This window comes from Daphnia pulex, chromosome 2 (assembly GCF_021134715.1).
Source record: "Daphnia pulex isolate KAP4 chromosome 2, ASM2113471v1".
NCBI lineage: Eukaryota > Metazoa > Arthropoda > Branchiopoda > Diplostraca > Daphniidae > Daphnia > Daphnia pulex.
In genome coordinates this window covers 10,050,528-10,078,457 of record NC_060018.1, presented here as the reverse complement: position 1 = coordinate 10,078,457, position 27,930 = coordinate 10,050,528, and the positions used below count along the sequence as shown (strand labels likewise).

The 27,930-nt window shown below is 37.3% G+C and overlaps 1 protein-coding gene and 3 long non-coding RNA genes across 4 annotated transcripts; 1 reads left to right on the top strand and 3 right to left on the bottom strand.

The window, feature by feature from the left end:
* Positions 1 to 721: 721 nt before the first annotated feature.
* On the bottom strand, positions 722 to 4,050 carry LOC124209331. The gene is made up of 4 exons (XR_006880872.1): positions 3,772 to 4,050; positions 3,391 to 3,695; positions 1,352 to 1,527; positions 722 to 1,272 (listed from the first exon to the last, which is right to left on the bottom strand). It is a non-coding gene; the product is annotated as an uncharacterized LOC124209331 (long non-coding RNA).
* An 11,070-nt stretch (positions 4,051 to 15,120) lies between these two features.
* On the top strand, positions 15,121 to 15,885 carry LOC124207436. Its single transcript, XR_006879969.1, has 3 exons — positions 15,121 to 15,307; positions 15,371 to 15,608; positions 15,678 to 15,885. It is a non-coding gene; the product is annotated as an uncharacterized LOC124207436 (long non-coding RNA).
* Positions 15,886 to 16,089: 204 nt separating this feature from the next.
* LOC124207694 (protein ALP1-like) lies at positions 16,090 to 17,360 on the bottom strand. Its single transcript, XM_046605277.1, has 2 exons — positions 17,236 to 17,360; positions 16,090 to 17,131 (listed from the first exon to the last, which is right to left on the bottom strand). The coding sequence occupies exons 1-2, from the start codon at positions 17,358 to 17,360 to the stop codon at positions 16,090 to 16,092; spliced, it is 1,167 nt and encodes a 388-aa protein (XP_046461233.1).
* A 1,993-nt stretch (positions 17,361 to 19,353) lies between these two features.
* On the bottom strand, positions 19,354 to 20,205 carry LOC124204938. Its single transcript, XR_006879168.1, has 3 exons — positions 20,019 to 20,205; positions 19,718 to 19,955; positions 19,354 to 19,648 (listed from the first exon to the last, which is right to left on the bottom strand). It is a non-coding gene; the product is annotated as an uncharacterized LOC124204938 (long non-coding RNA).
* Positions 20,206 to 27,930: the final 7,725 nt, after the last annotated feature.

Here is a 27,930-nt window from a genome sequence, read left to right as displayed (position 1 = left end):
TGGTATAATTTTTGTGTCTCGTAACCTGTCATTTTTTGCTATTTTCCCAGCCCGATAAACCCGTATTAAAAAGACCCCATAAATTAAATCCATGTAACAAAACCCTAGAGGCTACTAGATGGAGAAATGGTATCCCGTCTTGTTAAAAGTCTTGGCGTTCAATTGCCATCACCGTGACTGTAATCTGCTAAAGCGGCGGTTACTCACTTTACTTTGGTGGCCAAGAAGAACTTAATTCTATGCTTGAGGTAGAATCAGCATCGGTACACATTTTTGACAGAGCCTTTTGGGTCAGGGTTTCTTTCTTTATAGTTAAAGCTTTTGTTAAAATTTGAATTTTGTGATGAATTTTGTTAAAATCATTTTTGATTTTATGTACACATTCAACGTACGTGTATAATTTAAATCTAAATCAAAAAAATTAAAATTATTTTCATACATTTTGGGATGTGATTCATTTGAATATAAGGATGATACAAAGATGATCCTTGAAAAGGTTCATTTTTGATCAACCGGACTGCAATTGCAAGCAGCCTGTTCCTTTGCCTCCACCATACATGACCCGGGATTACATCCATGAAATCCCATACGTTATGCACAACAGTGCAATTAAAAAAGAATTAATTCATTAAGTTAATAAATTAATCCACGTTAACGTCGTCATCGTTTGTTGTTGTCTTGAAATTGCACATTTTTATTTATTATTATTTAAAAAGTTCAATTTTAATTTAAGGATTCTGTATTGGTATAATATTTTGAGTACACGCCAAAATAAATGTAAAATATATAACTACTTTATACGTAATGGAGGTTTTATTACACGCCCACATTTAAAACCTGTTGAAGTACAAGGTTTATCCTCGTAAATGAAATGGTCTTACAACTTTTCTGTATTTGACACATCATCTTTGTTCTTGTTGTTACGTGGGATTTTGGTACTAAGCAGTTTTCCTTTTCTCGTTTCGACATGAAGTGTTCTTCAATCTTTTCAGTATCTGGTGTATAAGTCAAAATGCGGTTTTTCCCCAATCTGTTGGAAGCCCTGCGTGCAACTGTCGGTGGAATAACCTCAGGATAACACCTCAGTAGTAACATCACACGTTGCAAGGATGTCCGAACATAAGATAGAGAATTAAAAAAAGGAAATAATGACTAGTGAAATAAATTTTTCATAACCGTTTGAATTTCCCTGGGCTGGTTTCGTTAATATGTTCATTGAACCCAAATGAGTGTGAGCCTCAGCAGTGTCTCTTCTGGTAGACAGGGTACATTCTGAAAGAACACATTTAGAAGCAAGTAATGACAATTTTAGTATTTTGGCTAGTACAAAACGAGTTACTATTACAATTACAAATTTTTGAGAATTTTTGAACCCGTCCGAAAGTTTCCAGTTGAGTGGCAAACCGAAGAGGAACTAAATATTCCCCCAATTCTTCTAATATTCCAGTGTTGTTGTTGTTGTCGTTGTTGTTGTAGGGATGTATTCTACAAGTCCCGGTTATTTGTATAACGTTGGTTAACGGACGGCTGCAACACCGGTGGTCATCGCATAGAGAGAGAATTAGATGGAATAGATGGATGGAGATTAACTGTTGAAAGAGAAACGCTGGGGAGGGAGAACTTGCATATCGGTTACGATTCAAAAAAATGTTGATATTAAACAATAGAAAAACGGTCGATGCCCAGATTGAATGCGAGCAACAACAAAAAAAGAGAGAGGAGAAAAAAATCTCAATCCTTATTAAATAATTTCATTTTGGCGCCACACAAGAAGTCGATTTTCAAAAAGTTATAAAACAAAAATGAAATGGAAATAAAAACAAAACATCAAACACGTTTTTGAATTGCCCTGAAGCTTGGGCAATCGTAATAACGTAATGATGTATACAAGATGAAACATCCATCTAGACAAAACAACATTTTAAACGGATCTCACTTTCAAGAGGGATAAAAATTGCTGCCCGGATCGATTAGAATAGTCTAAAAGCTCATTATTCCCATCGTGATTAATTTTATTCATCACGCAATAATACGAGTAGATTCTCCTACTCGGATCCAGACGCCAAAAAAAAGAAAGAAAGATAGACTAGACACTAGTGCACGTATTAATATGGATCAAATTTGTTGTTGGTAATCCTATTACACACGGAGAATAGAGAAAGGGCCAAAAGTTGTTGTCGTCGATTGACTCTCTTGACCGGTTGGATAATTAAAAAAATAAATTTTGTGATGGTAAAGAGACTTTCGATGAATGAAAGCAGCAGACGGAATTTGCATACGAGGTCACGCCAGCAATAGAGGAAAAAGATCCTAGACAGTCTGACTTTTCGCCTCGAACGATTTCATTTTTTTTTCTCAATTTCTCACGCAATTTATTTGTGAAAACGGCCAGTGCTATTGCTGCTAACAAGTGCTAACAAGTGCGATTGCTGCCAGTGCTATCCACAAACAGGGAAAAAGAAAGAACTTGAAAACTTGTTTGGAAAAAGTGTCATTCGAGTCATTCGAGAAAAAGTGTGACTTGATGCCGAATCGACCGATTATCTGACTGAGTGGACTAGAGTAGAGAATAAAGATCAACGGACCAAGCACTGAGCCTTGAGGGACACCATACTCCAAGATAACGGAAGATGACTCAGCATTACTGCTCTACAATGAGCTGGGAGAGGATTGGAGCAGTAATTTGCCACTTGCCCTACTACAAACGCGATGTCCAGCCTTGTAGCCCCCGAAAAAAACACTGCAATGGGCCAACAGCCGAACTGTCGTATCGTAGACATATCCACTGAATTCTCTCTCTTGGATGACGGCAACATCTGATCAGAAAGACGATGGATCTGCAGGTGCCGAAAAAATTTTGCAGTCGTTCATTCCATATTTCTCAATTAGGTTAAGTGTTGTATCCTCATGAGAGATGAAATTTGACGATTCTTTCTATCCCTTCGCAGGTTAATACCAAGAAATCACGTGAGAGGATTCAAGTTTCAAACTCAGTGGTTATGAAGTCAATGAAAGGTTAAATAGTTTCCTTGCGATTCATTGCAAACGCAGTCGTCGTGACGACGTGACGATAATTGAATATTCGTTACCATTTACTTGAGTGTATAGACACAGACATCCACTGTAAATTGTTTGAAGCCCGCTTCTATAACTCGCTTCTTCAGCTTCTCTCCAAAGAGATAGGGGGCCTGCTTGGTTCCATAAAGTGCCTTCAGCACCAAGCAAAGGTGATCTTCTCTCCCTGTTTCCACAAACCTTGGTTGGTTCATGTAGATGGGTTAGTCGAGATCAGCGGGGGGGGGGGAGGGGGAAAGGAGTCTTGATATAAATCTGGATCTTCTCCAAATTGTCAAGTTGCAACGATCGACAGGAAAATGCAAAACGACTCACCTTCACGATAAGTTACCGGAGCAAACGTCTTTCCATAATCGATCCCTGGTCTTTGGTTGCATTCAACAGTTGTAAGACGGCATTTTTAACCTTGCCGGAATATTGCCGTAAACTGGTTTCTGTTTCCTTCTCCAATGGTGAGGAATTGGTTTCGTCCCGAAATGAAATTCAAAGGGTGGTACCAAGATCCATGACTTGTGATCATCAAGATCCCAGGTTGGGCAAGGATTTCGTGTCTAAATTCGATAGCAACTTGTTTTGCGGCTCCGTGAGCATATTCATGACCGGTTTCAGCAACTCCATGCCTACAAAGTGATAAAAAACTGTGTCAGCTGCTCCGCACAATTATATTGAAAGAGAGAAAACCTATAAATGTATTACCATCAAGGTCAACCTCTTGAGGGATCACTTCTCTTTGAGGCTGTTGAAACAAAGCAAACTTATATTTCAGAACATTAAACGGTTCACACGGTTGTGTTTGTTTTCAATGTTTGGAAATTAGCCAGAGTCTAAAAAACGTCTCATTGAAAACAATCTCCCACGACACTGTGATGATTGATGCACGTAAAACAATTATATTGCACAAACTACAGTTAAGATAAACACGAACACAGTAAGAGTATAGTTACATGTATTGTAGAAACTGGGAAATACACTGCCTGGGAAGAGACAGAGCGTGGGCTTTTTATACTCGAATTTAGGATTGTGACATGGGCACGGATACACAGTTACAGTTGCACCATTAACAGGATGTGGTGATTTGCATTGCACCATTAGAAGCAATCTAAGAATCAATGCTGAAAGCGCCTGCTTTGTTATAAAAGGCTGTCGGCTTTCGCCTTCTTATAGAAAGGCAGGGGGCTCCCGCTTCGCTACAACACCAACTTTTCTTTGACTGGGGAACCAAATGTGAAAACCCTTGACATTGTCAAGGTATCCTAATACTCCTATTCTATAGCCTTGATAGCTTCTTCTTGCAGAAAAAGCGGCATCGGCATCATTGGTGGTATTTGAGGCAACCGCCACCCCAACAAGTTACAGGCAAAGAATGTGACATCAGCGGGGTTCCACCACTATTGATAGTCTTGAATGGGACTTCTTCAGCTATCAGCCTGTTTGTGATATTCACCATCGTCTTATCAACAACAAGTACACTCGGCAATGTGGATTGACAACATGTAAAGCTGGGTGGTAGAGCATGCAACGTTTTCATGATTAGCTGTTGCTCAGTGACGGGAGAACCAAGATTATGAAATTCTTCAGTAATATCAGACAAAGTTGTAATATGGCTCAACATGTTGTGTTCTGTTCCCTGCTAACACGGCTGGTCTAATATCCGTCTATACGACGTTTGTTTATCCATTCTCCGTCTTGTCTATTTTTGGTAGAAAAAGTACGGCGATACAACGTACTTTTCACGTCTTTCTTCGATGTTGTGATCTTGTCTATTTTGTATGAATTTTAACTGTCTAATAGACGTAATATTTTCACATAAACTGGATCTACTTTCCCTAGCTACAAATTACGTCCATTAGATAACCAAAGTAGACGATAAACGTACGGACCTAGTTTGGACGTCCTTTGGATGCAAATATACGTCTAGTTTTGTTTAAGTTCATTTTAGTACAACAAATGGACGGCCAATGGACCAACACCAGAATCAATATAGCTAAAATGTTTCTATCAGTTGATAGAACTCGCCTTAATTCACCATGTGAAAATTAGAAATTTCCATAAATTTATGTTTTAAGCTAAGTAACAATAAAACAGTAAAATTTAAATGAACAAAAAATTTATTTATATATATTTTTTTTATTTTACTTCTTTAATCCTATTCCTTATTTAACGTGAATGTAATTAGCTGTTAATTTGTGTTATTTGACAATATATAAGTTATAAGATATGGATCATAAATTTGATTAGTCTTAATAAGGATCGTTTGGTCTAGTGGATAAAGCGGTGAATTGCGATGCGGAAGGTCGAAGGTTCAATCCCAAGAAAAGTCAAATCTTTTATCTATGTTGTAAATTAAGCGTACGTTTTACGTGTTACGGACGTCCAAGCTACGTCCGAAATGGATATCCTATAGACGTTAAAAATCTACGTAGAAAGATGTGACATTAGGATGGACATTCAACGTACCATGGATGACCAAAATGTATATCCAAACGTCGAAAATGGATAGCAGGAATACGTTGTTGAGATGTAAGCGTGCTAGCAGGGTTGTAATTGAAGCTAAATTTTAAAAAGAACTCTCAGGAATGTGTAACATTTGTTTGTGGTACCTTTGTTGTACTTATAATCGTAAAATTTAGCCATAAGAAGAATGGGTTTGGCTGGGGCAGCCTTTGCAAACTGTAAAAACAATCTATTTCCCACATATCCACCACCCACGAACATCCTTCAATCCGAACCTGCCAACCAATTTCAACATTGCAGTAGAAAATGATTCTAGCTTTAGCATCGTTTAGTTCCCAGGCATCAATTAGATTTTGATTGATCGATCACAACGCCGTCATATTCAATAATCTGTTCACTGAAAAAAGGACATTAGACTTAAACCCAACAACGAAAGACAAAAGAAAACTTTGACCGACTTCAAACACTATATTAATTAAAACTATCATATACTCTATTTCCAACAAAGTACGAAGGATGCATTCAACTCAGAATCACCATATTCTATTTTATTTTTCAACAAACCAACTCAGAATAACCATATTTTACTTATCCCTCAATAAACGATCTCAGATTAACCGTATTCTGTTTCTTTTCTTTATATCAACTTAAATGAAACTCACCCACTTGTACTACTGGAATTGAAATGTCAGACTAAATGTGGTATCAAACCTTCAATCACCAGTAACAACTAGTCATTCGTGAGACTAAACAGTTCACATTGCCGAATGATAACTCCACACCTATTTTAACATGTGGCCACTAAAATAACTTTTAATACTTTAGCTGGATAAAACTCTTAAAAAAACTGAAATGTCTTAGAACAATCGGGATCATCCTGTTCTTATGAAGAAGTAGGTTGCAGCAATAACGCAAAGAAGTCAAATTCCTGCCATTTTGTTTTGCATTATGATGAATCTTGTGTGATGATTGTCCAAAATTGGTCACGATAATAAAATTGCAGTTACACAAGACAATCTGTGTGTAAGAAAAATAAAAGAAAAGGAGCATTGAAGTTTCCCATAACCTGCTGAAGCAATACACACTCACACACATTTACTGTTCTTTACACACATGTGTAAAACTAATTGATCATAAACCACATAAACGATTAAGTCAAATACATGTGTTAGTTAGTATGTGGTTTCCTTTTTTACGTGATACTTTAAACTTACTTATGACACTATCAAGTTACCTTAACCGTAAAAGTAGTTTCTTACAAAGAGGGCCAAGGCTACCTCCTCTGTCATCCAGCTGTTAGATGTTCGGTGCTGTTGAACAAAATCCTAAACATCTTACCTTGGGGGACTGCAGGAATCATGAAAAAGCGTGTTTGTTTAAATTGCTTGTTACCTTCAACACCACATTTCTGAGTTTTTTGAAATCGTAAAAGGTTGGGGCCTTATCTTGGACGTTGGTGTTGTTATAAAAGAGGTACTTGCCACGAAGCGAGGACGTAAAACTTGATTGGTTGATTTTGACGTAAAATTACTGGTTGATTTGAGAAGTTCTTGTGCAATTTGAAAATATTAAATTTAGAGATTTTAGATTCTCCAAACTCAGGCCTAATAGGATTAAGAATGGGGATGGGGATGAACATAACTAGAATGCAAAGAAAACTGAAATGGGAAACAGGAAGAACAGAAAAACAACATGGAAATGAACAGAATAATAGTAAAAAAATGGGATTTTTTTCAATCGTTGGAATTGACCTTGCCAGTAACAGCCGCATTTGACGTTTTTTCTAAGAAAGTCCGATTCCTTCCACCAAAAGTTGGCGAAGATCGCCTCTGCGATGTTGGTTACTCATTTAATTACAATGCGCAAAACCAATGTAATAACGGATCGGGGATATAAGATTTGGGGACGCTGAGCGAGCAAAACCTGGGGTAGATTAGCTTTGCGAAAAAAATTGTGGAAAAGGGTACAAATTGCACCCTTACACCACCTGCAATTTAGCGCCATACTGGTCAGATGGAGCATTCGAGGAAGATCTGAGAAACCATGCTGGCGATTTTGCAGCATATTGTTGGTCAAATTCAATTGAAAAGTTTCGAGCATTTTCTGTAATTCCCTGCAAAACTAAAATCGGAAAATGCTTCGTTAGGTAGTTGACCACTTCAAAACGGCTCCTCGGCAAAGGTCCTAATAATAAAAAAAAACTGACAACAACAAGAAGTGGTGAAATAGATTTAGCATTCAAAACAATAAGAGCAGTAAACATCCAGCACCTTTTCAAGGAATTCATTTAACATCACAATTGGACAAGTTTGTACTGATTGGAATGGGAGATAATGAGGAAAAACGGAAGTGTGCAAAGTGGGAATGGTTTACCCTACCAAATTTAATCTTGTTGTTGAGGATGGTCAACTAGTTGGAGATGTGCAATTTTTTTTAAAAAGAAAATACTTATTGAATGAAAATGAAAAATACTTATTCCACGAAAGAATTTGATATTACCACTACTTCTGTAATGAATGTCGCAGATATATTCAGTGTGGCCTCTCGTGCCACAGACATTACACGTTAGTCAACGCATCTTATGACTTTCTGTTCGATTTTTATTTCCTTTTTCCCTGGCTGATTCTTTCTTTTTGTTGGCGCAGCAGTTGGCCACAAATCAATTGACAAGCCGAATGAATTGCTTATGTAACCATAGCATTTGATATTAATCTATCGTTTGTTCTTTGTTAGAAATTGACGATGTTTTCAGTTGGCTTCTCTCGTGGCCAGAGACCATTCTGCTAGACTGCTAAGTTTTTAATTCTGAAACCAACCCAAAAAGTGTAACACAATCATTCTGTACTACAAGTAATCTTTAAACATGGCATACTTTTGATTAAATGAACTTTTAATTAGGCCAGATCTGGACATAAGTTTGTTGGGCACAAAATCTAGTGGAAACTGCTCACCCTAACTAAAGAAATAGTGTACAACACAATGGAAACTTAATATGCCTTGGAATCTCTCCATAAAGAAACGTCATTATTTCGATAGCCTTAATTTAGATTATGCAACTTTAATTTAGCATTAATTAAAAGTTTTTGTTATATTACAGATCATTTCGTGGTAGGGTTCATTATCTGATGAAGTGGAGTTGCAGTACCAGTTAACTAAAGACGATTGTCACCGGTTTGAATGGATTTCGATTGGATTTCGAGATTATTACGGTTAACAATTTATGGTATTAGGGTTTAATATATGAAGTGAAGTGGCAGTCCCAATTCACTGACTGTCACCGGATTGAATGGATTCCGAGAGGAAAAAAGATTTTAAACAAAGGTTTGTTTTGTGTATTTACCTTCCTGTCATTGCTGTAATTGGTATTTCTTAAGTCAGGCTAAGGGATCAAAATGAAAAATCTATGGAGGAAAAAAATCCAATTTACCTGAGGTCTTCGCCACCTTCTGCGATGTGGATATGTTTCGTAGAATTGTAAAATTAAATAACGAAAACTAAATTGGATAAATTTCTTTTTTGATTGCTGATTGTGCGTGTATTTGGGTATTTGGTGCATGAGCCGTCAATCGTAGTTGAGGGTGAGGCAGTTGCATCAGTTGGTATTAAAAAAGACAAGAATAGAACACATAATCACAAAAATAGGGCATGGTGTCACAAATGTCATTGAAAAGGGACACTATGGGTATATAAGTGTCTCAACTGATTTCAGGCAATCCCCAACAGTAGCCATTTCGTGAAAAATGTGTATTGTCCCAATGTTTCTATTTCCGTACTTTATATTGTACAGAAAATAATGGTGTTTCTATTTGGTGTTTTGTTCGAAAGCTTTTTACCTGAGAGATTTTACGTGAAAATAAGAAATTCCCATTGAAAATCTTTTGCACCAGCAGCCATTATAAAATCTGTTGGCAAAAACTGAAACCATTTTGAAATTGGGGACCGGGCAAAGTTCGTAGCATCAGTAATAATCATGATAATCAAAACAGATTGAGAATAGAAGAGAGTTCAAATTACACTTATAGGTGGTAGTTATTATTTTTAGTTGGAATTCTTTATTAATTTAATCTTGGTGATTTTTCGGTCCCTACCGAATACGAAAACGCCCCGGCATTTTCAAATTCCAAAATATTGACTTTATTTTCTTTTTGTATAATTTGAATTTTGTAATGTTTCTGGTGAATTTAATAATTTTTTTGTTAGCTGGGAAATGGAAATAACTTATTTGTTTGAAATCCTTTAATGATTACCTACGACGCATGACCTACACGATAAGAGTTATTTCATTAAATATGTTCGTTTTCTACTTCACCCGAGCACTGGCATTGGCATAGGTAGAGGGGGGAGACGCGTTCAAGGCTGAGCCGTTGAAGGGGGGGGGGGGGGGTCGAGCTACGAAACAAATAAATGGCGAAGAAAACACAGAAATTTGTTCATTTTTTAAATAAGTGATAGTTATTAAGCAAAAACGACGTTTGTAACAAATGAATTTTACAGATAACATCAAGGGGAATATGACCATGAAAAAATAAAGACGGGAATCTGCTAACTATCATTTGAAAAACGAAACGGCAATGTATGAATTTCACTCATCATGGTTTGAGCTACGGCAAAAATGTAAACAGTGGTGGAAGTGTCGCACATCAATCCGCCTTCTCTCTCATGGAGAAAAAGGTCGAACTTTAAAGAATTTATTTTGAAGTTCCTTATGGAACTTCGAAATGAAATGGGGAAATAGGCCCACTATGACGGAGAAATAGGACCGCTTTAATTTTTTTTTAAGTGGGGCTATTTCGTAGAGTCCTATTCTATGTGTGTGTTTATTCCTATCCAACATTTAATTTTCTAGGCTATTATCTTTTGTTAACAGTAAAAAAGCCGTCGTTCGTATTTTTTTATTAAATGAATTATTATACAAACAAATAAATATTTAACCATCATTTAATAAAAAAAATGGGCCTGAAGGTCGCCAAAATTGGGCCTGAAAGGCACGTTAAAAAATGTGGGCCTGTAAGACGTGGGCATGAATGACTGGGCCTGAATGTCGTACATCCGTTAAAACCTACCAAGTTCTAGACAACTTCCACTCACCGCCAATATAGCAAGTAGTGAATAAGACGGGAAAAATTGCTAACCTGGTCTCCTTTCCCAATAACATTAACATCAGGGAACAAATCTAATGACGTGGCAAGTGCCTTGATGACGATGCTGTTGATTGAAAATTTAATACCCTCGTTTTTAAACTTTTGTCGGAAGTTTATAACAGAATCAACTTTGCAAGAAACCGTATTATACGCGTGGGCTATTCCAGTCTAAGAAAATATAATAAAATATAAACATAGATTTTCAGAATTTAAAATAAAAGTTCAAATTGACCAGATTACGCCTTTAGCTATTGAAATGTACGTACTTTGGGTTGGGTACTTTGGAGATGGGTTGAGATGGGTTGAGATGGGTTGTCAAGACCAATGGTATGTAAAATCAATCATCAGATCAAAACTCTTCAACCCCAAATCATTTCTGTGAAAATTTTGTTATAGGAAGATGATTTACTTAAAGAAATTTTATTTAGCTCGGTTTGCAGATACAGCAGGCTTAGCTCAACTCATATCCGGAAAAAGATACGACTAATTCAGAAAACACTGAAAACTAGAAATGCAAAAAAACAGACCTCGAAGAAAGAAACATATGACTATGAAAGTAAGTGTTGCCATAGATACCTGATAATTATCGATAAAATATAGTGTGATTTGAGTCTCTTAGGGGGCTTGTCGGACTTATAACAATGGTGACCAAATAACTGCAAAGCAAAAAGTTTTGCCGGCTAACAACGTTTCAAATTAATGTAACATAAACTTATTTAAGAAACCGTAGTGTAAGTAAATAAATACGAAAAAATTCCAAAGACATACAATGAAAAAACTATTTCTTTTAATAATTGGTTAAAAACTGAATCTGAGAGAATTACATTCGTATAATTTGACACAATTTTTTTTAATGCTTCAATTCATGCTTTATTTTCGCTTCCTGCATTCCTTTATGGAGATATTAAATGAATTGGAAAATTGTGTCAATTGTCATTTTTTCACTTTCTAAGATTGTTGCTACACGTCAGAACGGATCTGAAATCGAATTTCATAAAATGATTAGAAACTGTGTGATTGGAAAAAAACGACGTTTCCTAAGATTTCCAATACCGAGTGCTTTTCTTTTAAACTATCCTGCTCTAATTTTTAGCGATGTATTGGAATAGAAAGATTTATAGACATTTTCTTGGACCAATAATTATACAACAACGTGAAATACATTTTCATTGAAATTCAAAAATTGAAAATTTCTTATTAATTGAATAGCGTGCACAATAATTAGTATTTTTATTTTGAACTGGTAAGTAACCAAAAGAAATGAGAAAGAAAACTATGACGTAGTTTCTGTAACAAAAAATTGGAAAAACAAAACAAAAAAGATTAAAAGAAACCATGGAATAGGGATAAGTTCCCTCCGCTGCTCAATGAATTAAGACGAGACAATTGTATTCTTCCAAAGTTATCGCTTTTCCCAGTGTTACCTGTTTATGAAAACCTAAAAAAGTATCGGAGCGTTTTCACCCCGCTCATGCTTCTCGAAGTATGGGCTATCGTTTGCCAGAATATGGGATCGAGCCGTGATTCTCTATCAGCAGTTATTTGTGCTCCACCCAAGTTGTGCGATGATGGTTTCGCTTACATACAGTTTCAAGCAACATCCAAAACCTTAATATTCGATATGGAACTAGTTACGTTAAACACAAAAATTTCACCAAAGGGACTAACTGTGAAAGTGTTTGCTGTTGTTGAAGGGATGGAGATGTTCAGCAGCAATAAGTGGAGGGAAAATGAAGTTGAAGTAGGGCCTTCAAATTTCAAGTTCACTCTAAGGCTACTCAAATCGCATGTCCCCAACACACTGGATCAAGACTTCATTGTTAACAAACTATCATCGCTGAACATGGTAGTTGAACAATTCATTCTGAATGCTGAATTAGCCAATTCCTCTCTTTTCGACGAAATTCTTCGACCGAGTGAAAATATGAATGTATTTAAGTTGGACACTGCAAAAATACTGGAAAATAACACGGCTTTGAATTCTGGCCAGCTAAAAGCAGTCCATTCCATTACAAAAACAATGGTACACGCATCGACTAAGACACCAAAAATTGCGCTTCTACAGGAACCTTCAGGTAAATTTCATGTCCTCGCTTAATTTCTTTTTAACCTAAACTTTATGCACTATTTATTCGTTTAGGAACTGGGAAATGTCATCGTGGAATTGATAATACGGATGATGTCCATGCATCTTGAGAAAACCGGAAGATACCCTTGCATACTAGTCTGTGCACCATTAAACAACGCAGTTGATGAAATTTCCAACCGTCTTCTCATTGCACGTGTTGAAAACAGTGGATACGGAAGTAAGTAAATTGCAGTTATAACTATGACTTACCATCTTTAATATTTTATTTTTTTTGTAGTTATACGGTTCGGTGTTCCAGCATCATGCATCATGACGTTGTTCCAATTTCTCTGAACGAACTGGTGGATAAGAAAATACGAGACCTTGCTGGTGCAAGCCGTTCCCCGTATAGTAGCGATTTTCAAACTTTGGAACGAGAATTAATTCGTTTTCGAAAAGAAAGGAGTAATATTGTAGCCTCAATCAGGGGTGCTAATAAGGTGGTTTCTGTTTCGTTTTATTATAATGCTAGTCTAGTTCTTAACGTGTTTTCTATTTTTTAAATAGATGAAATTGTTGAATTCAGCCCAGATGAATGGTAAAAAGATATTTAAAATAGAGGATCGAATCGAAGAAGCAGATTGGTTATAAAAAAAGTGTCGTGAGACCCACGAAAAGTATTTTGAAACGGAAAAACAGCGTTTTTGATGAAAATGCAGTTACTTTCTCAAGCGAAAGTTATTTGCACAACTTTGAATTCTTTTCGTACTAAAGATATGGAATCGATCTTCATTAAGTAAGTAATAATAATGTTACTCAAAATTCATAAAAATTGATTTACTGTTTCAATTAATTAGGGAACAGGAGTACCGGGGAAGTTCGTATCAACCATCCCTCTGCTGTATAGTAGATGAAGCCTCCCAATGCACAGAACCTGAATCACTGCAACCCTTTGCCTTTGGTGTCAACAAGCTAGTGTTAATTGGTGACCCAATGCAGCCTCCAGAAACGGTTATATCCCAGGTGATCAAATGACGTAAACTAACATTTAAATTAAATAATTGAAATTACCTCCTTCTTTACAAACTTTCCCCTCATTTAGGTCTCCCAAAGACACCAGTATGAGCAGTCTCTTTTCAATCGGATTTGTGCCACCAAAATTGCCGCTGAACAGGATGTCATAATTCTCACTATGCAGTATAGAATGGCACCAGCCATTGTTGAGTGGCCATCTAATTTCTTTTACGGAAAGAAACTTATCACCGCCCGAAATATTATTAGAAATGGACCATGTCATGGGTACTGGTAATATAATTAGTTAAAAGCTGTAACTTTTCATTCATATAAAAAATTGTAAATTTTTAGAGTATTGAATGTCAGTGATGGGCGTGAAGAAAGCAGCCATGGAAGAAGTTTGATGAACTAGAGAGAGGGCTCTGTTGTAGCCAAAATTGTCAGATTGATTTTGAATTCTCCGATGACCCTTGGAAAATCTGTAGGCGTCAGCATTTTTTATCGCAGTCAGCGGGAATTGATTTTGAAACCACTTAACAAAGAGGTTCGCCATTTGAAGTTAGTTATAGTTTGACAATAAATATTTCAAAAAACGGTTTTCCTTTAAAACCTTTTTTTTCAGCGCATCAAGATTAGAAATCAATAAAGTCGACAGTTTCCAAGGACGTGAAAAGGAAAATTATCGTCTCTTGCGTAAGAGCAGTCAAAAAAGCAAAATTCGGTGCTGATATTGGATTTATTAGTAATTTGCAAAGATTGGATGTCGCCATGACTCTTGCCAAAGAGTCTCTTAGGGTCTGTGGACATTTCTTAACATTGAAAAGTAATGAGACCTGGAATAATCTGATAAATAACGCTAGAATTCGAGACGTAGCTCATGATGTAACCTCTGAGTCTTCTAATGATGAATTGCTGCATTTACTTATGCGTCCTGTACCCAATGTATGATAGTCTACGATTAATGTTGCAACCTATTTCTTAAAATTGTATATTTTAAGAAGTGATTCCCAGTCCTCAGGGTGATATAGTTGTCGTCGTTTTACAGTTACTCTGCAACCAATTGCGTGACATTAAATTTAAACCCTCGTAATCTTCAAATATTGATTGCAACCTTTCGTGTAAGTCGTGAAAATTGCTGCCAAGTCCGCTACAATAAAATTTCAGAATCTTACGCATGAGCAAGAATATCAGGATTAAGAGCTCTTAAGCTTGAGGCGTACTTTTAGTCGCTAAGTAATCAGACGCTAAGCTTCTGATTGCATCCAAAGTACGTACATTTCAATAGCTATATATGTAAACAAGCAGAAGACAACTGTCAAAACAAAATGTGATGACAAACGACTTAAAAACAGAAGTCCCCAACAGAAGGCTTTTCCTGATACCCGATTTGGTTAACGTATTGTTAACCAAAAGCCAGACTGCGCGGAATATTGTTGGCAAGTGTAATTTTCGGCTGCTGTCAAGTCAAGTAGGCCTACTCATCAAGTGTCATGTTGTTTGAAATTGTGTTCAGTTGCATTACAGTTTCAATTGTTCACAAGAAGTATTTGATAAAGTAATGAAATTTCATAATTTTTCAAGCGGGTGAGAATTCTAATAACTATATTTTGCGAAACAGGTCTTACATTGGAAGTAACCGAAGGTGGATTTTGGGATATTGGCAATTGAATGGCCAGACAATTGAGTCTGGTGAACATGTTGGCAATCGAAAGTCTGCTTTCAAGCAAACGTGCATGAGGTGTACATTTATAGCTGTTCAAACAACATGTCTACTATGACTGTCATGACTCCCAAACTTGTCGTGTTCACCATTGATGTTAGAGAGCCTATTGCTGAACTCTACTCAGATGCAGCGAGTAAGAATTCATAAATTAGAAATCATAATCACAGATATTGAACTAATAAATGCTTTTTGTAATCTATAGATGGAAATAACAACAAATTCCAGGGCTTCGAACCACGACTGCTAAAGTCAGGTGTATTATCTCAAGAACTATTCCGTCAGAAAGCTAGGTCTTCAAGTCGGAAGAGCTAATTGTTTGATTTAAGAGAAAATCCATTTAAAAAATAATTGTGACTCTTTCTTGTATGAGTAAAAGTAGTTTAAATAAACACGAAATTTGACCAGCATCATCATTCAAGTTTTAGCACATTTTATCTGGTACTGGTATTGTCACTATCGTGTATTCTTGTTGATGGAGTGTGGATTGAAATTGGCAAACTAGCTGAACTGGGCTACTTTATACGGGCAACTGGAACACTCAGCTTCTCAGGAACTCAACAGAGAGATCGAAGAAATTAAGAAAATGATATTGGGTATGTAATTGATACGGTCATTTATTCATCGTCTTCCATGTCATAGTCACCATCGTTATTATAGTACAACAGGTCAATTATCTCATTCCTTTTCTGGATTCCGGATTGAAGATCGAACCAGTCATCAGCAATTTCATCAACATTTTCGTTATCAGCATCGAGTGCACGGTAATTAACCATTCTTTCTCCTCTGCTTATAAGGAAATTGTGTAAAGCACAGCAGCAGGAGATAATCCGTGAAGCTTTTTTCACATGGGCATATATATATCGCAGTCGGCGCCATGTGTTTTTTAAGGCCCCGAATGCGTGCTCGATTATGATACGGGTTTTTGATAAAATCGTGTTGTAGTTTCTTTTTTTAACAGTGTTAGCAAGACTTGTTTTTATGGAAGGCATGATATGAGGTGAACATGAGAATGCACAATCACTCAATAAATGATATTGTGCACCAGGGAAAAGGGAAGTCGGATCTTCGTCAAGACGGACTCCCAAATCAGAGCAGCGGAAAACTCTTGAATCATTCGCACTACCAGGGAATCCAGCAAAGGTGTAGGAAAAGGCACGGTTTGGGAGACACACAGCTAATAATATGAGGGAATGGCGCATTTTCCGGTTGTTGTAATCTTTCTGATTTTCAGACTGTGTAACAATTTCTATATGTGTCCCATCCATAGCTTCTATTGCGCCAGGAAATCCGGCAATGTGTCGAAAGTTTTCGGCAATAACAGGAACCTCTTCAGCTGTTGGCCATTTGATGAAACTCTGGAGATGTCGTTCAATAATCTTTGTAATATTGTTGACAGATCTCCAAACCGTCGATATGGATCGATCAAAAAGCACTGAAATTTCGCGATGCGTACATTGATTAGCCAAATACCACAACGTGATGTACAACATTTTGTTCATCGGCACTGGTTGTATTGAACGATGTGGAAAAATTGCGGAATCCGGAAGCTTGTGGGTGTCGCAAAACACAACCAACGCTTCAAAAGATGGGCGGGACATGCGAAAATGGCTTTGAAAATCCGCATCCGTAAACTGTGGTATGACAGTGCGCACAAACCTAACGAAATAATGAAATATTGAAATATCTAATTCCACCAACAGCTTTAAAAAAGTATTATAACGTATTTATATGTTGTACATCCTCCGTTCGCTTCAACGTACCCCGATACACGGATATGACATTCTCGAATGTTTCTGGCAATTCCAATACTAGCTAATAAGAGAATTCTTGAAAGACTATAAGAAGGCTGTAAATCTTCTTCGTCTTCCGATTCGAATTCTGGCATGTCAGACAACACTAAGTCAAAAACAGTTTTGCAACCCACCACAAGCGCGCAGTTATCCATGACCGTGATCTTAACTATCTTGGATATCAACTGAGAAGAAAAATAAAATTAGAAAATGAGAAAACTTTTTCCCATTTTCTACTTTTGTTTTTGGAATGAAGGTCTCTTTTCTTTTACTTTCACGACCTTGGATTATGCGTAAATATCTTCGAAGAAAAAGTCAGGTTTTAGGGGATAGGAAAGAAAAAGCAAATTATGTTAATTGGCACAAAAAGTATATTTTGTCACATTTTTAAACTCTTCCTTCGAAACATTTTTCGCCAAGCTCAGTTACGCTTCAGTTGTTGAGTAAGTAAGTACTGTGACCATGGAAGACAACCGTGAATTTGATTTTAAGGGAAATGCGATCCTGCATGGATTTATTACTTTTAAGTGCGACGCATTTTACGTTTATTCGTGCCAAATGGATGATGGTATGTAATTTTCCATTTAAAATGTGACTGAATTACTGAAAACAACTTTGTGTTTCAGGAACAAGCTATATGGTTTCCGTTGAAATCGATAAGGTGCCTCTAGAACATCATGATGTACCGTGCCTAGAACCCATTGAGCAGAATGCCATCAACGGTATGAATGAACTTATATCAGCCCAAGAGAATGAAGAGCCCATATCTGTAGTGAATGTGGATCACCAAGAAAAGGCTAACGGCGAGCTTGATTTTGACGTTCCGTCTGAGCTAAATCGTCAATCTGAAACCGTCAGCGCAGCAGTAACGTATGGGGGGAGCGAAGAAGCTGATGACACGGACAACGATCTCTGGTCCGGCAAAAGATCACGAGTACGGAAAGAATTAGATAATCGTGCATCTGTCGTTCTTTTGGACATCATTAAGGAACGGTGGGAGGCAGTTACGGACAAGAAAGTATCAAGATCTATCTTGTTTACTTCGATTGCAAGAGAAATGAGAGCTAGGGGAATTAAAATCAGTCGTAAACCAGAAAAAGTCTGGTCAAAGGTGTACGACAGGTGGAATAATATAAAAAGGTCGTATACAAACTTCAGCGACTCATTATCTGAAACTGGAAAAGGTGCGTCGGCACCACCACCATTATATGAGGAACTTCAGGAATTGATGGGTATAGAAAACCTTTTTGTAACTTGTTTCATATGTTCATTCCGTTTATTAATATAACTTAACAGGTAGTAGAGCAATTATGAAGCCCAAAGCATTAAGCAGCTCCATGCCCTATGGAAAAAGAGCTGCGGAATCTATGTCATCCATAGATAACGAGAAAGAAAGAGAACTAATTAGGAAGGAAAACGCTGAGTTGGTGGCACACGGGGCAATGACACAGGAAGAAGCCGATGAAGCGGAACAACTGCTAGGTGATCCCTCAGTACCCGCCAAGAAAAAAACTAAATTGGGTGCATCTGCCAAGATTATGAGTGACGTAGCTTCCAGTCTGGATGAACTGAAGTCTTTGGAACAGGTAATCATAGAATAAATCATCAATTGACACATTTATGCTCATCATGTATTCATTGTTTCATAACTTTAAAGAAAAGGATGGAAAATGCTGAAAAAAGACAGAAAGAGAGAGACGATCGGGCAGCAAAAAGAGATGCATTCATCCAGGAGACCGAAGAAAAAAAACTTGCTGTTGCAAATGCCATGGTTCAAGTATTGAGCGAAATACTAAACAAGAAATGAAAATGTTTGTCAATGCATTTTTAATTCCCGAAATTTTCAATTCTTTTTCAGTGCCTACTAACAATAAACGAAAATTCCACTGGGACATTGTACATTGTACAATGTTCATTGTTCATTGACATTGTACTCTTTTCTGGTATCTGAAGCTCCTTTTTTAGTTTCTGTAAAGATGGTAGGGCACGATAATCTCTAGCTCTTCCTGTAAACCAATGTTTTAGTCGTTGACACATACCAATACCGATACCAGTACCAGATAAAACGTGCTAAAACTTGAATGATGATGACGGTCAAAATTTGTGTTTATTTAAACCTTATTTACTCATACAGGAAAGAGTCACTATTATTTTGAATATGAATTTTCTCTTAAATGTAACATCTCTTCTGACATCGAAAACCCTCTTGAAATAATAACCCTGACCGGCAGTCGTGGTTCGAAGGCCTAGAAAAACGACCACTTCACTGGCGAATTTGTGCTCTCGTTGACGCGTTAACGTATAGATTCATGTAATCCTGTTCGTGTTTCACTTTTGGCAGGGTGCATGTTGATCATTTCTTTCAATTTGTTGTTATTTCCATCTATAGATTACAAAAAGCATTTATTAGTTCAATATCTGTGATTATGATTTCTAATTTATGAATTCTTACTCGCTGCATCTGAGTAGAGTTCAGCAATAGGCTCTCTAACATCAATGGTGAACACGACAAGTTTGGGAGTCATGACAGTCATAGTAGACATGTTGTTTGAACAGCTATAAATGTACACCTCATGCACGTTTGCTTGAAAGCAGACTTTCGATTGCCAACATGTTCACCAGACTCAATTGTCTGGCCATTCAATTGCCAATATCCCAAAATCCACCTTCTGTTACTTCCAATGTAAGACCTGTTTCGAAAAATATAGTTATTAGAATTCTCACCCGCTTGAAAAATTATGAAATTTCATTACTTTATCAAATACTTCTTGTGAACAATTGAAACTGTAATGCAACTGAACACAATTTCAAACAACATGACACTTGATGAGTAGGCCTACTTGACTTGACAGCAGCCGAAAATTACACTTGCCAACAATATTCCGCGCAGTCTGGCTTTTGGTTAACAATACGTTAACCAAATCGGGTATCAGGAAAAGCCTTCAGGCCATTAATTTTATCCCAATGGCAACCCCGGGCCCCAAGTATAATTTTCTCAACCTGGCAACTTTTTAGAAGGGGGTGACGCTGTCAGTTGATTTTAATAAGGCATTGTATTTCCTTCATCTCTGTCCGTGGTTCCACCAACACGAGTGAAAGTATGAATTATTGGATATTACAATTTTGATTGTGAGGTTAGCCATCAGCAAAACAATACAAGCCTAAATTCGTAAAAAAGGGGTCTCTGCTTAACATTCGAGTTTTTTTTATTATTTAAGAAACAACGAGGACAACATTCAAAGTCAAAATAATTTATTATTTCTTCCTAAGGCTTGGTGAAGCGTAACCTTGGTACTTGCTTCCACTTCTTGTTCTGCCTAAAATATCTCACAAAAGGTTTGACAGCAGAACAGGAAGCCCTGGCGATGCTTAAGAATGTTTGAAGATAAAGATCTCGTTGTCGCATGTGTAAAACACCGTTATTATAAGGGAGAAGACACGGACTGTTCGAAAGGCAATAAACTGTATTGGATGCTACGGGTGGGAGTACAAGCAGAGAGGAGGAGACAGAGGGTGCCGGACGAAAGAGCGTATGGCAGAGAGAGCAGCAGCGTACGAGAGAGAGCGAAAAAGAGAAGAAGCGCCAGTTTATATGAGGAGGTTATTGCTGGGTCGGCACATCTTCCAGTCGGTTTGGGCTGTGTTGTTGCCCGGTCCAGGCTGTAGCGGCGGCTGGTCTGGGGTTGAGGGAGAGCCGGTCCGGCTGGGACGAGTGCTGACTCGGGGGTTGCTGAGTCCGCGTGTTGCCTGGTGTGAAGATGAGGGATTACGTCAGGCGGTGCCGGTCGTGACGTCAAACAGTGATTTCCTTGGTGGCGGCCATCGTGAGGTGAGGTGGGAAGGGCTACCGCCGGAGCATAAGATAAAATGTGACATAAGTAATTGAAAAAAAAAATTGCAACTTCAAAAAAATTGTGGTTAACGTGAGGCGCGTTCCCTCTGGGGGACTGAGCGGAAAGCTCAGAGCGCGCTAGCGTTTGGTGGTGAGCGATGTCCGACTCTGGTAGTTGCTGCAGCTGACTTCCTATTGTCAGTCTCCATGCATGATCCCAAAACAAGTTCATTAAATTTATTCACTTTTTCGGCATAAATGTGATGGCCAGCGCCACCAATTACCTGAATGAAGACCTCTTTATTTAAAAATTGAACTGAAAAAAATAAAAACAGACGCTTACATGGAGGTTGACAGTGGATTCATTTCTTCTCTCCTTCACAATCCTGCCCGGTTCCCATACAATCCACGAGTTTGCTCCGTAGATGAAAGTTATCGGAGTTTCTGGCTCTAGTGCTGGAAGGCGGTTCTCCATGGGGTGTTTGGCACATTGAAAACCACTTCCCATCTATGCATCGAATAATACAAATACAAGTTTTTATTAGAGAAGAAATCTTAATGTAAACACGAACTACTAACTATTGTATGAATGAAGCGCGTTTCTCCCGTGAAATTGAAAATATTAATTCAAAGAAAACTTTTGAGCCAATTGTTGAATGAAATTATTTTTAATTTAAACGTTCTTACGTTGGACTTTGTGCGTTGCAACAATAAAGATATTGAGAAATGTTATCATAAGCATCTTCGACTGCTCCAGAAAATTTCTGAGAGAGGTAATCAGAAACTTTACACGATAGTTTTGGACCTGTTTAGAAGATCAAAATTGATTATAAGTAAGATAAACATAAGCTGAATTACATTAGTCTACTAGCTATGTGAACAAACCTAAGCGTTCAGACAATCGGAGGGCCGACAGCGGGTTAAAAAGTCCTGTGAGAAATTGGATGGGTTTAACCAAAATGGAATGTTTCCGTTGGCCTTTTCAGTAGGAAAGCCCCAAAGGTCTGCTAGCATAAGGTGTGAAACTCGTTCGGGATGCTGTAGGGCGTAAGCCGAAACGATAACACCTCCCATGCTAGTGAAATACAATTATTTCATTACCATTCGAATTACTGCATAAATATTGCATTATACCTTTGTCCAACAAGAACTGAACTGAACTGAATGCTGAACGTTTAATAATGCGGCGTTAGATTAGTCGCGCAGCTCGACGAGACACAATTGTGCTGCGGGAACGTTTTTTTTTCTTATTTCCGGACGAGTATACATTAATATAAAAAGAACCTTGCAAATCGAAATGCTAGACAATGTCATTACGTCTAGCTATACACCGTGAAAATCCCTTTGGCACAAGAAGTTTGCTAGCATCCCAAGTCGACGTATAGAGACGGAACAAAAATTCGGGCTGCAGGCAAGAGGATACACGGTGCTGTTGAATCAATTTTAAAAAACAAAAAAGGTTTTCCGCATTGAACTCCATCTGTTATTTCATCAAGTCGATATTGAAACAACTCGTTTATAGGCGAATAAATAGAGAATAAATAGAGCTGACATTTCCCCCCTGTCTGTACGTCAATCTCCATTGTCTTGAGGCATAGACGACTTGTGTGGGCTGTCTCTTGATTTCGTGTTGCCCTTGGAAACACGTCAAATGTGCATTTTGGTCGTCCACTGGACCCAAAACCTGGAATGATATTGCACCGTGTGAAACAATTATAATCTAAAACAAAAATGTAACAATATTTACCAAAAAGATCAATTGCGTAAACTGGCCTGTTTTTAGCAAGGTCATCTAGGTTAAGGACCCATAATCCCAATGCAGAGAGGAATTCATGGATTAACACCACTGGTGTTCCTTTTCCATGTTTGTTAACCGTTAAGGTCCATATAAGGTTATCTGCATTATCTTCAACGCATCTCGCAATGTTAACATAATTAACGTCATACTCAGATGTTATGCCTAAAAGACATAAAGATAATTAAATAGTTAAATGGTGAATAACTGTAAAGGGTCAACTTTACCTTGCAGAATTTTATTTAAAAAACTCTAAGGTTATCTATTGATGAAATCAAAAGATTCTTAGTTGTGAAATCAATCAAAATTGAAGAAAAATCAAGAAGACAAGCATCGACAAAACCTATATAAGTTGAATTTGAATTAAAATACAGAACTGTTTCGCTATTTATTGTATAAGGAAGGAATCAAATTCAATGTAGTTTCTAGAAAAAATCCCAGTTTTGAAGAAAAAGTTTCATTATTATTCTTTGCTACCTGAACTGGCAAAAATTTCAATTTTCAGTCGACAAGAGAATTTGTGAGTAAATATAGCCCAGTTTTTTCCTACATGTTCCATGTTTGCAAGAGATAAAAGTGGAGATGAAAATCTTTGAGACTGTTTTCACTGACCAGCTTAATAGGATATATGATACAGTAATTTAAAAAAATAGCCCATTTTCTAGACTTTGGCGATTTTGAATTATGTGTATATCATAAAAATAGAGAAATATTTATAAAGGATTGTAATAGAATTGCTTGTTGCTCTTGTTACTAAAAAAAACAATTCTAAGGAGTTTTCTTCTAGACTTCTTTGGGAGGAACCTTTGGGTTATAACCAACGCGAGCAAAAAAAACCGGCTCATTGCGAGACGGATCTTTGTCGAATAAAATTGACGACCAGGAAGGATGAGACGGTGGTGATGAAACGATTACGGTTGAGAACCCAAAAACCTGGTACTGCTTGGGCAGCCTCATCAGTTCGAGAAGTAAATTGCAGTTTGGGCCAAAATGAATTTGAAAAATTATTAGTCAGGAGCAAAATACAATCTGAGGCAGATGGCTCCCATTTGGATCACGAGGGATACAGGTGCGTATAACAATAACTAGTTTTTATCATAAAGCACGCTAATTACTCTTTGTGCTTAAGGCAAAACGTCGCTCCTGAATCTCAAATTGTTTATTCCTTGAATTGCAAAAGATCCAAACCAGATTCATTGCTCAGTTGATGACATGTTGAAGCTTTCCGTATTGAAAAATCTCAAATCATATAGACGCCTCCGTTATTCAAGAGAACGTTGATATTGATTTCATAAATTGGAAACTGACTTTGGCTGATATAGAAACGCATTACGTTGGAACAGGCACGGATGCATCGACTGTCGTAAAACGTGATGATGACGAAATGCGGTCTAAACAGAAAAATGCGCCCATACTCGGTGATATCTACATGATTAAAAACGATAACTGACTCCCTTCCGTCCAACAAGATTACAAATTGAAGCGTTTAGCCCGAAGTTGTTTAAGATGTTCATCGCTAAAATATAAAATCACAGCCTTGGATGTACCCATTGAGATATTTTTAAGAATGTCACGGTGTTTCTGCATTTACGTCCTCTGGAAAATCATTGAAAGGCAACTTTACGTTTGAGAGGAGAAAAAAATTTTGCTTCTTGCTATCCAATCGACCTGGTAGTGATGATAGATTCAACCTGACGGGAGCAGATACGGTAGTATTTTTATAATACGATAAGAAATTATATAATACCGAACATGAAGATAAAGATAATCCTAGCGTTCAGGAACCAAAGCAAGTGGGCTAACAAGCCGTTAAAACGGAGTTGGTTGAAGAAGCGGCCACCGCCGCAGCCACTGTCAAGAGTGAGGAAAAAATGAACGCACCGCTGTCAAGAGTGAAGAAAACACGACCGCCAGAATGATACCAGTTACAGCTGAGGTCAGTCTTTTTCTGAGGCAGGAAAAAGAGGCACAAGAAGCTCTGTGGTTCATTCTCTTTCCCTGCACCCCATGCGATCGCGATTCATCCGCCAACCAGGGCAAGAATCGTTTCCGCTTGGACGGCGAAGCCAGCGCAATCACGATATTTGAACCGCTGTGACTCAGCCTCTCATCAAAGCGGTCGATAATTTGTTCACGCTCGCCGAATTCACCCAACTTTGCCTCCATCCTTGTTAAAATTTCACCAACCGCCCGCCAGTACCAAAAACCCTATACTTCAATCGGTAAAACCATTTTTTAAATTCCTTGCCAAATTTAAAAAATGTTTACATCCAATTTTATTTTGTTCCTGGTAAATCCATCGTTGATGGTTTGTGCTCGATTATTTCGGCAACCAAGTCGCTTGCCCTCAACCTCAAAGATCCACCCACGGTCTGCCATAACTCCGTCAAAGACGTGGTATCTGCACTCAATCCGCATCGGGCAAGAGCATTAACATTCCGGGAATGATCTACTTGAAGGATTCAGCCAAGGTAAGATTTTCCGCATCCAAACATGCAATAAGCCTCCTTTACTTTATCTTTCCTTTTCATCCTCAATGGAATCCCCGACAGTAAATGCTACATTTTTCAAAAAAAATTTCAAAAAAAATTTGTTTGCCTTTATTATCAAACACTTTTTTTTATTTTATAACAGGATTCACAACGCCTGGGTTCCCCCTTTTTCAGACCCTATAGTTTATTTTTCAAAAAAAAAAAAAATTTTTATGAATTAAAAGGACACGTCTGCAGTTTGAGATGTGAACAGATAAAATGAATGAAAAAAGTATTATTTAATGTAAAGTTGACGCCAATTCACGCTCTTGATCTCAGGGATACCGCAGATGGTTTGAAAAAGCCAGTAGTAAGTAAAAAAGAACAGAAATTTCACTTTTTATGAATCAAATAAAGATCATTTATATGAAGATTGGTTTGAGATAAATTGATCTCCCACCTTTCAGAACAGGGTAACTTCCTCTAAAAGTACGATAATTAGACTCAAATTATACAATCAAATTGTCTCACAAAAAATTTCATTAATCAATAACACCCTCCCCTGCCTCCTCTAGTAATACATTTAAAAAATGCACGGAACCACCAGATAATTGTTTTTGGACCGAAACTCGCCATAATAATACCCACAAGGAACGTCATGTAAGCCAAGAATGAATCAAATTTATATATTCCGAAAGTATATTTGTTTCCACTAAACACATTGAAGTAGAAATCCTTCCACTGTTGGGGTGTACTGCAGCACAAAAGGGTTTATATGGGTCTCTTCAATTCTTCCCCAGAAAAGAATGAGTTGAATGGAATGGTTGCGTATCCTTTTTTTTGTCATTAACACTTCCATGGCAGAAAAAGAAAAGATTGCAGGGAGGAACCTCGAATTTTCGGCATAAACTACAAACATTGCCTGAAATTTTTTTTTAACCAAATAGTTTTTGGATTTAAATAAAATCAATTATATATTACGAAATGGACTGGGCTTAGAGTAAAGTTAGCCAGATGGAACAGAAGAATTGTAATCCTTGTTCCGGGGAGATATTTTCCCAGAATGCAATCCAACCGGTAAAATGTTGAGAGATTATGGGATTTTCAACGACAGCGTATCAATCCACGAATGGAGTATCTGGCATCGACAAAAGCGTCAAATATGCAATAAACTTCTGTCGTACAATTTTTTGTTGATATCTCCTTTTTCTGTCATACTATACCCTAATAATTATAGCGCCATTATTCTGCTCTCAAATTACTTATCAACTTACTACTATCAACTACTTATCGCTTAGAATTAACTAAGCTATAGTGATTATTCTTCCCTCAAGTTGCTTAAAATCAAAATAATTTAATTAAGCTAAACCATTACTTTACCCTCAAGTTGCTTAAAATCAAAATAATTTAATTAAGCTAAACCATTATTTTACCCTCAAGTTGTTTAATATCCAAATTATCGAAGTAAGATGAAAATGAAACATTTGATAAAATAGGAAAACTTAAAATTTGTAGTACAATTATTCGGCTCGGAAATGGTGGGTCGTGTCAGTTGCTTTACCTTCCAACAACTAAAAAATACTCTTTTGGAATCAGGCTGATTTGGTCCATTTTGAAGTTTGGATTTTCCAATGTAATATCTTTGGGTGGCACTGAAACTTATCGTTTAGTTTTCATTCTACACATACAAAATTAAAAAAAAATTATTAGAAATCAAATCAAACAGAGATTACTCCATAACTTTATCTGCATACAGTAGGTTTTTCAACAATTTGTCTTTGGAATAGTAAACCACGTAATTTTTTAGTTTTCCTGTTTTCTAGATTGAATGAAACAGACGACATACCTACATCCAAAACTACATTGTAGTAGTAAACCCAACATTGAGTGGCTATAGATGCGCCGCTCATACATATGCTATAGATACAGCAATTGAACGCATATCTACGTTTAGAATTTGTACGTTAATTTAACGACAAAAATGTAAAGACCAATGGACATCCATCAGTGGACACTTCACATCACCGAAATTCGGAAGAGGAGATGTTCGACATTGTTCTCGAGCAAGTATTGGTTGTTGTCAGTCGACTATTCGGCCCTTTGCTGGAAAAATCTTTGAAAGTTTTCATCTACCTAACTTACGTAACAAGGAAATGGACACAAATTTCTGTCGTGGTAAGTCTTGCTTCATTTTTTGTTGTTGAAAAGGTAATGTTTGTAGAAAGAATTTACAGCCACTTTTCAATACCATTTTATTTATTCATTCTAGTTTCAAACTTCAGGTGTTTGTATCATCCGAGAAATTGGCTCTTGGAAAATTACTCCATCTGGGGAATTTCTCTGCAAAGACCCGAAAATTTGCGTACTGCTAAAGGCCGTAAAATATCTGCCAGGAATGTTGCATTATTACGTGAATGTGATGATTGACTGATGATTGAGATGATTGCGATGATTTTGTTATGAGGTTACGTTGTAAGAGAACAATGTAATGTCTGTTGTTGCCATTTGAAGTTTCAGGTATATTTTGGTTAACGGCGATCGCAAAGCATTCTGTTCTAGCAAGATAG

What these genes read in the sequence shown, in the direction of transcription:
- LOC124207694 (XM_046605277.1), bottom strand. Translation starts at nt 17,360, where the DNA reads ATGCCAGAATTCGAATCGGAAGACGAAGAAGATTTACAGCCTTCTTAT. An exon ending in TGTCATATCCGTGTATCGGG is followed by an intron (nt 17,132 to 17,235) that starts GTACGTTGAAGC and finishes TTATTTCGTTAG; the next exon opens with GTTTGTGCGCACTGTCATAC.